At 35.5% G+C, this 12611-nt stretch overlaps 2 protein-coding genes across 4 annotated transcripts in view; both read right to left on the bottom strand.

The window, feature by feature from the left end:
- Positions 1 to 12611, bottom strand: part of clybl (citrate lyase beta like) — a 760714-nt gene that overhangs the window by 112842 nt on the left and 635261 nt on the right. The gene's annotated exons all lie outside the window — the stretch shown is intronic.
- The window catches only part of itgbl1 (integrin, beta-like 1), an 81188-nt gene that overhangs the window by 18782 nt on the left and 49795 nt on the right, over positions 1 to 12611 (bottom strand). For 2 of the 3 annotated variants that reach the window (XM_087266537.1, NM_001441588.2), the window contains 1 exon segment: positions 4429 to 4545. In XM_087266537.1, the coding sequence (XP_087122663.1) occupies positions 4429 to 4545 (117 nt within the window). 3 annotated transcript variants of the gene reach the window in all.

The raw sequence follows: 12611 nt of genomic DNA, 5'->3' as shown, positions 1-12611 counted from the left end.
ATGTAATCTGGAACCACTAGCAATAGAAAACAGAAACAATCAAAAACAAGTACTGTAATTAGGTTCACACAGCATCGGGGGTAGAAAAAATGATAATAATAAAACAATTGCAAACATTTAGGACTTTCTTTCTACTGTAGAACATATTTCTTTTCTTTTTTTTATCTGTTTAATGAGCTTTTACACAATTTTACAGTTACAGTTCTATATTCCTTAAAATATCCTTTATATTACACAGAATACAAAAATATGAAACTGAAGTTATGACTTTCAGTTTTTGATTAACCATCACTTTAAGTCAAGTGTTTGTGTGGTATGTGGCTGAAAAACATAATAGCAGCTCTGAAAGTGTGGAGAAGAAATTGCTAGCAATAATCTTCTTGACCTTGGAGTGCAAGTAGATCTCAGCCAGTTGTACACTACTGTCTGGACAAGCACAAAAACAAACATGCTCACATATAAACTGAAAAAAAAAAAAAAAAAAAACATCTGGAGGGCTTGGGAAGATCTTCTTGTTTAGTGTTGCTTTTAAACCACTGGTGAAAGTATTAGATTCTATAAAGTCTGTTTCTATGTCAACTAATTCTAGTAATGCAAAAGGGCCAATTATTTCCTGTGCCAATATTCCCATGGTGTATTAATCTCACAGTGCAGTACATACTGTGATCTACATGATTCAAGCTGCTATTCAAGGGCACATACCCTTAGAAAATGGCAATTAAAATGAATTGACTAAAGTGGAGAAGATTTGGCCTCTGTAGAATCTCTCATTGCCTATATGTTTCAAACTTCCCAGAAAAGTAGGATCCACTTCAAAATGATAATGAATCATTCTGGCAGGCTTATAGAAGAGGTATCTTCTCCAAGGACTGCCTCTTTATTCAAATGAGAAAATAATGAACAGTTCAGATAATAAGACATATTTTAAATAATGAAATCGAAAAGTAATCCAAAAGTGTTTAACATAGTCCAAGATGGAATAACATTTTCCTTTCATTGAATTTTCACTGACTAACAAAGTATAGTAAAATACACCCAACTGGCTTGCAAACGTGCATGGATTAAGTAAGTTAGAGGATGGCTATCATTAATCTCCCTTACATCTCATTTGTGATTGAGTAAACATTATATTTCATGAGCTTTCATCACTGTTAAATAAAGGTAAACATATGTGAAAGTCTTGAACCAATCGATAATGTGTATGTTCTGAGAGCCAAGATGGGAGACTAATAAAGGGTAGATGCTGATTCTATATTAATAACCTACTTGCCCTTGGCAGAACCTGATGTATAACATGATTAGTTCCCTAGTGTCAGATGCTGTAAGTGTGTGTTACATTCCATCATAATGCCTAACAAAGGAGCTAATATGTCGATGCTTGGAGTCGATTGAATGATGTGCTGTATGGTTGACTGGAGTCTCGTGGCTTAATGTTTAAACCCACAAGCTTTAACATGATCATTATATAAAAACCTCATGCATTTCGGATAGAGTGGATAGAGTTTTGTGTTGCATGTTGTTGCAATTTTATTAAATCAGACAGGAAAATGTAGATCAGAATTATTAAACCGCCTTTAATTTTTTTTATTTGTTTCCCAAATGATGTTTAACAGAGCATGGAAATTTTAACAGTATGTCTAAAAAATATTTTTACTTCTGGAGAAATTCTTATTTGTTTTATTTTGGCTAGAATAAAAGCAGTTTTTTATTTTTTAAATACCATTTTAGAGTCAAAATTATTAGCCCCTTTAAGTTTTTTCGATAGTCTACAGATCAAACCATCGTTATACAATGCCTTGCCTTATTATTCTAACCTGCCTAGTTAACCTAAATAACCTAGTTAAGCCTTTAAATGTCACTTTAAGTTGAATAGAAGTGTCTGTCAAATATTATTTACTGTCAAAGATCAAAGATTATTCAAAGATTAATAAAATTAGTCAAAGATTATACACATGGCAAAGATTTAAAAAAATCAGTTATTAGAAATGAGTAATTAAAAATTACTATGTTTAGAAATGTGTTGAAAAATCTTCTCTCTGTTAAACAGAAATTGAGTAAAAAGTAAAAAGGGGGCTAATAAATCAGGGGGGTTAATAATTCTGATTTCAATTGTATAATGGTTGATATTACATATGTTTTAGAAGAAATTAAGCGATAAAAAAGGTGTTATTTATTTATTTGTTTATTTATTATTGTTGGCTGATATTATAGCATTTATGAAGGTTTTTTTTTTAATAAGGGCAGATTTTTTAACACTAGAACCACCACTGATTCTACACAATTATTCATTGCAGTTTTTCATGCATTCCATTCAATAATGGTTACACTTAACAATAAGGTTTCGTTAGTTATTGTTAGTTAATGAAATTACTAACATGAACAAAGCATGAACAATAGTTTTACAGCATTTATTAATCATAGTTCAGCATTTACTAATGCCTTTTTAAAACCCTTTGTCATGCTTGTTAACGTGAGTTAATGCACTATGAGTTAACATGAAATAATGAATAACTGTTTTTTCATTAACTAACGTTAAGTAACATGAACAAATACAGTAAGTATCATTAGCTGTTTGCACATGTTAGTAAATAAAATAACTAACATTAACAAATACAACCTTATTGTAAGTGTTACCCAGTAACTATTACTAACTGCATATTTATATCTACAAGCAGGATAGATCGAATGTATTTTATTTTTGAGCTGTCATTTTTGGGCCGCTTATGTTTTAGAATTGATGTAGCTATTAAAAGCCTTTAACCCACTGAGACAGCGGTAATCAGTTTTAGTCACAATGGATAAAAGAAGGCAAATTATGGATGCAAAACATGTAATAGAGACACTAAACTCCATGAGTGAAGATGGGTTGATATCATGGGTGAGCGATGCATCCTGGTTTAACTCACCATCATATTTGATGACTGAAATTAATCATTTCATAGCTCTAGACATTACTTTGTGAAGACAGTGGCACAAAACAGTGATATAATATATCATTTAGCCATATCACAAACAGTAGTCATGCATATGAATGAGTAAATTTGACCTGCTATACAGTAGATATACAATGGTCACTGGCTCTTCTATTGTTAAAAATATGTTTCCACAAATATAAAGCATAAAAACAGTTTGATAATACTACAAATGTTTTCTTGAGCACCAAATCCAACCCAGGCTAATTCTGAAAACGCACCTCTATATACATTTCTGTAGACCATCAAAATACGGAACTATGTTTTTTTTTTTTTTTTTGCAGTTTTTGTTTTCACAAATCCTCGAGAGGCTACTGTGTATGCTATTTCAGTCTGAACTCACGAGAAAACGTAAGTATTTTACGTTTTGTCAGTTTAGTGGCTAATTTGTATGAATTCGTACGAGTTCAGTCGTAAGAAAATGTAAGATTTTAAAAAGCAGGCGTGGCACCTAACCCCTAAACCCAACCGTCATTGGGGGATACGCAAATCGTACTAAAATGTACGAATTAGATCGTACGAATTTGTACGAATTAGCCACTAAATGAAAAAGTTCCGAATTGCCGTGAGATTGTGTTGGCTATTTTATATTTCTCTTGCGAGTTCAATTTGCGCTTTCTGTTCTCTCGTTGATATACCAGAGGCCGCTTTTGACTGACTGTTTGACAGACTGAATGACTGACTGACTGACCAACCGATCGACTGACCCGCCCTTCCCTAAACTCAACCAATAAGATTTTAAAAAGCACAGGTTGACCTACTTCCCCCAACTCAACCAACAATAATAAAAAATAAAAAAAATTCAGAAAAAGAAAAGCCCTCGTCTGATTTTTACAACGTTTTCAGATTTTACCACATTCTCTCCCTGTTACTTACTTGTTGGCTTATGTTTTTGCCTTACTCGCTTTCTGAAACCATTTTTCGCCGGACTTGAACCCTGTCGTCGTGATCAACTCCTCTCTGTGTCTCAAGTGCACCAACATACATGGCGAGCTAACTAGACAAAGGGGTAGAAGCCAGAAAGCCGTCCATATGGAGGTAATCGGTCAGCTGGTAAGCGCGAAAAGGAATATCGTCATAGCGCCCCGTAGCGTTCTTTAAACTACATAATTCACAATCTCCAGAAATGTATATAGGGCTACGTTTACAGAATGAGCCTATGTTGACAAAATCAGTAAAAGGTATTAAATTTTGGTCAGTTGAATTAGTAACATCTTAAATATATTAAAATAGATATTAAACAACAAGTATACATTTGGTATTACTGTATTTTTGATAAAAAGAAACTTTTTTTTTTTTTAAGGATTTTTCTCATCTAGAGTAGAGATGGCCAAACAACAGCAGCATCATTGTTTGTCTATGGAGCTGTGTGTGTGTGTGTGTGTGTGTGTGTGTGTGTGTGTGTGTGTGTGTGTGTGTGTGTGTGTGTGTGCGCGTGTGTGTGTGTGTGTTTTACCTCCACAGATCTCTCCGTTCAAATCCTCGCACTGCCTGTCGTCACACTCACAGTTCTTGCCGTGCACACGTTTATCTCCAGGTGGGTGACATGTGCACTGACCACACAAACACTGCCCTGAAACACACAAATACACATCACTCTGATGAGAAAATGAACAATGAATCTTAATAAACTCCTCTAATTTGCTGCTTATTAATAGTTATTATAGTAGTAGGGTGGGTTTTATATAATAGGTAGGATTAGGGATGTAGAATATGATCATGCAGAATATGTATTTTATAAACAGCTAATATCTTAATAATAGGCAGGTAATAAGCTACTAGTTAATGGTGATAATTGGTATTTAAATGTCTATTTGGGAATTTAAAGTGGTTATTTCTGCCATAGTATTTTATTATCAAGATCTTGTGTAAAGGCAGCCGGAATATATATTTGACCTTGGATCTGGTCCATGAAGGTCAACTGAAAAAGCTCAATGCTCTGAAAAGCAGCAAATGCCTCAGTCTGTGCTTATCATACAGCGTATTAGTCTGCTAAAGTGGCACTGTCGTTGTTTGACATTGACAGCCGCTACAACTCCAGCTCGGTGCAGGCGAGGAGAACAACAAAGCAACGCCCTGTCTGACAACCTCTCAGCCTGCCAAGCGGATAAAAGCTGCGTGCTGCCGTCGCCACGGCAACAGGTGATGTCATAACACTTTTCCTTTATCGATTAGCTTGAGTGATGTCATGTAGCCCTTCCTTTAGGCCTGCACGGACACCCTTACCAAACATTCTATGACTAACCGCCTGTCTTTTCTGTCACATTCCTCTCATTTTCAGAGCTCTAATAGTGTTATCCATCACCAGCAGCAAATAATACACAACTGTTGGCGACAAGTGGAGCTCGGTGAGGGAAAACGGACAAGTAAGTGTACTGATGAAACAAACTGAAATTTTGCACATAATTTAACACCTATAAGAGCATTAAATGATGCACTGGACAGAAAAGAGTGTATCTCCATATGCTTTTGCAGTGGTTAGTGGCATTACTTGTGGGGAAAGCGGCACTGGCAGCCTCAGTGTGATTAATGGCTCCCTCGCTGATCATGTACTGCGCTTTGGTCCGAATCGAAACAATTAATTCCTTCACAATATTTGAGAGACAGCCATCCGGCAAGTTCAATTCTCTGGGGATCCATGCTTGCGCAGGTGCCAAGACAAAAAGCCTCGCTTCTCCAAATTGTTAAACATCATAATGGCTCAGCATCATCAATTTCCAATAATGTGACCCCTAATTCATCTCTTAGAGTTACATTATTATAAAATTATGACTGTAGTTCTTAAATCCTGAGGTAGGAAATTACAGCAAACATTGCATAGGAAGCGGCGACAGCTGTTCTGTTTTAGCTGGAATTCTCACACATTCATTTTCTTTCGGCTTAGTCCCTTTATTAATGAGGGGTCACTACAGCGTAATGAACCATCAACCTATCCAGCATATGTTTTATGCAGTGGATGCCCTTCCAACTGCAACCCATCACTGGGAAACACCCATACACTTTCATTCGCACACATACACTACGGCCAATTTAGCTTAACCAATTCACCTATATCGGAGCACCCGGAGGAAACCCATGCCTACACGGGGAAAACATGCAAACTCCACACAGAAATGCCAACTGGGCAAGCAGATGATCGAACCAGCGACCTTCTTGCTGTGAGATGACAGCACTACCCACTGTGCCACAGCGCCACCCGAATTCTCTCACAATGTCATATATTAATTCATGCTTTATTTTACGATAGCATTTTCAGTATTAACAAACCATTATCTGCCTTTATCTATGGCTCATTAAATTTCTAATTTGCTTCTTATTAATAGTTGTTATGGTCAGGGGCATAGCCAGCTATTTCGGGCCCTATGCACAAAAATTCCACGAAGGCCCCCACCACCCAAAAAAAAAGCAATGTAGGTATCCCTGGGGCCCTCCACAACCCGACACTGGACCTCTAAATTGCCAGAGCCCTTTCCCCCCTTACTAAACCGCTGATTATGGTAGTAGGGTAGGATTTAGGTATTAACTAGAATTATGGATGTAGATTAAGATCATGTAGAATATGCATTTTGGAAACAGACAATATCTTATGATAGGCAGGTAATAAGCTACAAATTAATAGTGAGAATTGGTACTTAAAGTTAAGTGTTACTACACAGTATATTATATTGCAAAACTAAAATTCTTCAACCATTTCTGAACAAAAACAAGGAACACATGCCAATTGCACTTTAACAGGTTTTGAAGTTAAGCTTGAAAGTATCCCCTAAAGGTTACTGCACCCTGAATCTAAAATTTTCATCTGTAGTTTTCACACGTTAAAAAATACATTTGACCTCATGTTGTGTCAGTCATATTGACACACTGGCTCCGAAACTTTTATTGGTATTAAAAAAATAGTTTTTTTTCCAGCTTTTTCACATCCAAAAAAAAAGTGCTTTGAGAGATGCTTTTACAGTTCAGAGCCACCATACAAGAAAAAAGGTAAATACAGAATGTGGTCATTTACGTTACTGATGACTTTATGACAACCACAGTGCATTAAAAAAGAAAGAATGTGGCAGACAGTTGTGAACCCCTATATTCTGGATTCAGGTACTGGTGCACCTCTGCTTTGCTGCTGCTTGGTTGTGTCCATACATTTGACATACTGCCGATAGACATTATAATAGAAAGCATGGTCGGTCTGTTGCTTCAATATGTCAACACAGCTGCCATCTATTATAATATCTATAGCAGGGGTGCTCAAACTTTTTCTTATGAAGGGCCAAAAACGAAACTTGTTTAATAATGTTTAAATTTAATAATGTTTAAAAATGAGTAGGAAACACTGCTTTTTATGAACTAATACGGTAATATGATGAACTTATTACAGTAAAAAACAAAAGAATCTAATTCAGTGGTCACCAAACTTGTTCCTGGAGGGCCGGTGTCCTGCAGATTTTAGCTCCAACCCTAATCAAACACAGCTGAACAAGCTAATCAAGGTCTTAGGTATACTTGAAACATCCAGGCAGGTGTGTTGAGTCAAGTTGGAACTAAATCCTGCAGGGACACCGGCCCTCCAGGACCGAGATTGGTGACCCCTGATCTAATTTATAACAGAATTACAGTAGTTTTGCCTTGATTTGCTTTCTGATCTCTTCTGCATAGTCCTCTATCCATCGAGTGACAGTATTTACATTTTAAAAACTCATTTACAACATTTAATTAAAACAGCAATGTATTTAACTAGCTCAGCAAAAAACAAACAAAAACGTCAAATTAGAGAATGACAATCTCTGTGTTAAATTCATTTGCCCCAACCCTCTCCATCATACTCTCCTTTCAGATAGGATGGTGGGCCAAATCAAAGGTTACAATGGGCCAACTTTGGCCCGCAGACCCTACTTTTGCATCTCTGATCTATACTTTAGGTACTGCCAGTCTCTGTTCAAGATTTGTTTACCTACATGAATGTGTGAAGTATCACAAGCAATGGATCAAAATTCCACTGATTTACTGAAATAAACTTTGCATTTCAGAATAATCCAGCACAGCTCTTTGATACTGAGCTGACACTGTTAAATGTGTAGCAGATCCCTTTTTGTTTTTCATTCATTCATTCGTTTTCCTTTAGCTTAAACTTTATTTTAGAGGTCGCCACAGTGGAATAAATTGCCAACTACTCCAGCATATGTTTTACGAAGCGGAAGCCCTTTCAGCTGCAACCCACTATTGGGAAACATCCATGCCAAGACAAAAAGCCTCGCTTCTCCAAATTGTTAAACATCATAATGGCTCAGCATCATCAATTTCCAATAATGTGACCCCTAATTCATCTCTTAGAGTTACATTATTATAAAATTATGACTGTAGTTCTTAAATCCTGAGGTAGGAATTTACAGCAAACATTGCAGGAAGCGGCGACAGCTGTTCTGTTTTAGCTGGAATTCTCACACATTCATTTTCTTTCGGCTTAGTCCCTTTATTAATGAGGGGTCACTACAGCGTAATGAACCATCAACCTATCCAGCATTTGTTTTATGCAGTGGATGCCCTTCCAACTGCAACCCATCACTGGGAAACACCCATACACTTTCATTCGCACACATACACTACGGCCAATTTAGCTTAACCAATTCACCTATATCGGAGCACCCGGAGGAAACCCATGCCTACACAGGGAAAACATGCCTCTCATGAAAACATGAAAACAACCTCTCGTTCCTCTGCAGTATCTGATGAACACAATATGTAGCCCATTCCTCTTTCTTTTTCTACTTTGAAGAAGAAAGGAGAACATATTGCTTAAACTGACTCCGAAACGTTTTGCGTTTTTTTCGTAATGGATTAATTAATACACATTAGACTCAGTGTGCAAGGTTTGTTTACATGACAACTTTTTTTGCATAAGAACATGAAATAAAACACATACAAACAATTTGGACTTCGCTGTGCAAAACCCTTAAGTTTTCAAGTTAAAAAGATTTTTTTTTCTCTCACAGTGATGTTGTTGAAGAACTATTTTCTGTTCCCAAAAACAATTCATGGAAGATTTCTTAACAAAATCTTTTCTCACTGCTGGTTAGAGCTGATAACAAATACTTTGGATTCTATAACAATGGTTTAAGATTTTTGAGTTATATAAAGTGAAGATGGTGATGAAGCAAAAAACAAACTGAAACAAAACAGTTCAAAAATAGTCAATTTAAAAAACATAACTTAAAAAGTAGAAAGTAATATCAAGTCAGTTTAAACTAGGGCCTGGCAATATGGCAAGAATGCAATCTCAATAATTATTTTCAATATTGAACTTTCACGATATGTATTTCGATATCTGTTGTTAATGCTTCCAGATTTAAAAGAGTACCCCAACAATGACTAAAGACAAAAATTGGAGGGTCCATTAAATATCATAAAATATTTTTGGACGATGAATGGCTGAAAATTTGGTGCATCTTTAATATCAACACACTTTAAGATTCCCATTGTTGCACATTTCTGCTGTATGATTGGCTCTTAGATCAATACAGAGTAAAAAAGTTTAGAGCTCATCATTGTTATTGACATAAATGTTGTTGCGATTCGATATATCGTTTATTGGCCCACCCCTAGTTTAAACTCCTAATTTTCTGGGTCCACATGAAAGAAACAGAAAGATTTAAATGTGTCTTTTATGATGCACACACGGTTAAATTAAAAGCACATACACATAACATCTGTAACCATTCACTGTTGCATGTGGATCAGTATATTACATCTAGAATCTCTTTAACACGACAGCAGCACAATACTAACAACTCCAGCAATGTAGGACACACTAATTCTAATCCCATATACAATTTTTGACAAATGTGAATTGGGACACAGCCATTTTGAAGTTATTTTTTGGCATATCTGGCCTGGCTGCTGAAGATGTATGCCAGCACTGGATCACTCTTGTGCCACAAACCTGACAAGGACAATCAGGCTTGTAAAGACACCAGTGTTTAGCTGCATAGACCACTGGCAGCTCTGACATTAAATGACAAGCGTCCTGGAGCCGTGCTGAGTGTATCCTGATGTGTCTTGTGAAGCATGAACCTGCCAAATACAGAGCTTCATGCAAATCAGACTTTTGGGGGGCTAAAGGGGGTAAGGAGGTTTCTTGCTGTCTGCCTTTTAAAAGTGCAATTAAGAAATGTCAAGAGCCACGAACAACCAGAGGTGGATGCTTTCACAGTAGGTCTTTAGATGCAAATGCATAATAATATAATATAATATAATATAATATAATATAATATAATATAATATAATATAATATAATATAATATAATATAATATAATATAATATAATATAATATAATATAATAATATATTCATTCATTCTGGTATCAAACTATCTATGTTTTTATTACTTCGTTAAAGTACAGTATGATTTTCTGACAAATAATGGTAACTGTAATATCATAATTGTGCTCTTAAAGGACCACCTTGTCACTTAATTGTGTGCATTTTGTCAGCATTTTAACTATTATATTATTCATCTTGTTGCAGATTGCATACTCCCCATTTCATTTACCTTTTACAAATACACATTACCTTCCTATCATACACTGCAAAAATATTTTGCTGCTTGTACAAACTACTTATCTAGAATGAAACTGAAATAACACAATTCTTGAGATTTTTCTTGAGCCCTCTTATTTTTTTTTATGTTTAATCCACTTAAATTTGTTAACTTAGTCAATTTGTGTTGGGACAACATGAATGAAATGTGAGGAACCCTGCATTTTTGACAGCGTATTAGAGAAATTTAAAGAAGCAGAAAGTTTGTCGTTTTTTCCCCAAAAAGTATATAATGTGAAAAATATCAAATAAATATTTGGTCGCATTTTATTTAAAGGCACAATTCTCGTTAATAAAAAAAAAACATAAACTGTGACATTTGCCTCAATAAACTCATAATTTTGTTGCTTTTTTATTAGTTATAAAGGTAATAGTTATGTATTAGGTAGGATTTGAATAAAATCATGCAGGATATGTATTTTCTAATAACTAATAAACAGCCAATAGCTTAATAAACAGTTAATAAGCCACTAATAAATTGGTAATTTCATTGTTTTCATTATTCAGTGTTTTCATTATTTCAAGAATGTTTAATTGTTCAAACAGGTTTATCACGGCTTGAACATGTTGCACAACTTGCTGTGTCTGTAGTTTTATTTCATTTTAGAATATGTTTGCAGAGATCACTTTATTACTGATAGGTGCAAAACTTCATTGAGAAAGTTTAATGGCCAACCAAGACTATTTCCTTTATAATCATTCATGTTACAGCCAATGTCATTGTATTTCTGTCAATCACTGTTTGAAAATAACATAACTAATATGTTGACTAATTGACTAATAAAACTCACACAAACACTCCCCACACTCGTACAAAGATCCTTTAACAGTTTGTTCAAAAACACTGTTAAATGTGTAGCAGATCCCTTTTTGTTTTTCGTTCATTCATTCGTTTTCCTTTAGCTTAAACTTTATTTCAGAAGTCGCCACAGTGGAATAAATTGCCAACTACTCCATATGTTTTACGAAGCGGAAGCCCTTCCAGCTGCAACCCACTATTGGGAAACATCCATACACACACTCATACACAACAGATTTATTCAGTTCATCTGTTCTGAATGTCTTTGAAATGTGGTGGGAAACCGGAGCACCTGAAGGAAACCCACGCGAACACGGGCAGAACATACAAACTTTACACAATTGACAACTTGCCCAGCTGGGACTCGAACCAGTGACCTTCTTGCTGTGAGGCGACAGTGCTAACCACTGAGCAACCGTGCCGTCCCTCTTTTTGTCTTTATTTAGAGCTACTTGATAATAAGATATAAATTCAAACAAAGTAAGCCAGATAACAGTAAGCACATAGAGCTTTACACATTTTAAGAGGCATTAATATTTGATGAGCTCCTAATGCACCACTTCCAGTCGTTTGCTAGTATTGAATATAGAGCAATCTGGGGAGAAGTGCTACTGTAGCTTTACGAGATTTTTCTTTTGAGATATTTCCACTCTGTCAGACAATTTTGAAACATAACATTTGGAAGGCTTTCAATCAGCACAGGAAATGAAAGGTCAGGCAGGACAGCACGAGTTGTGTTAAGATGTGGCATTTGAAATCATCTCTAGTTCACTTCAGTAGCAGCCATAAGGACATCACAATGACACAGCACTGTGCATGCAGCATATTCGTAACCGATCATCCACACACCTGTATGCTCTTAAAATATCTGAGCTATTTCTACTCAAATTTGGGTTAAATAGAGTATACAGTTGGGTTAAAATTCACTCACACTTTATTTTAATTTTAATTTTAAGGTACAGTTATTATTGTTAATAATATTAATACTATTAATAATCACAGATACTATTAATTTCTTTATGTTGCCGCAACACAAATCAATGATATGGAATCCATCAATTTTTACAGTGTATTTCGCATGATCTTATTCTACATCCCTAATCCATCCTGAACCTGCCTAACTACTATAAGCAGCAAATTAGTAGTTAGTTAGTCAGTTAGTTAGCAAAAATCTTAGTTATTTGTTTATTAACCCTCAGTGGTTGAAAACTGTGTATACATTCTAGCATACAAGACTGGTTACTCAAAAGTCT

This window comes from Danio rerio, chromosome 9 (assembly GCF_052040795.2).
Source record: "Danio rerio strain M-AB ecotype USA chromosome 9, GRCz13ab, whole genome shotgun sequence".
Taxonomy (NCBI): Eukaryota; Metazoa; Chordata; class Actinopteri; order Cypriniformes; family Danionidae; genus Danio; species Danio rerio.
Note: the sequence above shows the minus strand (reverse complement) of the source record. Positions and strands in the feature narration are given on the sequence as shown.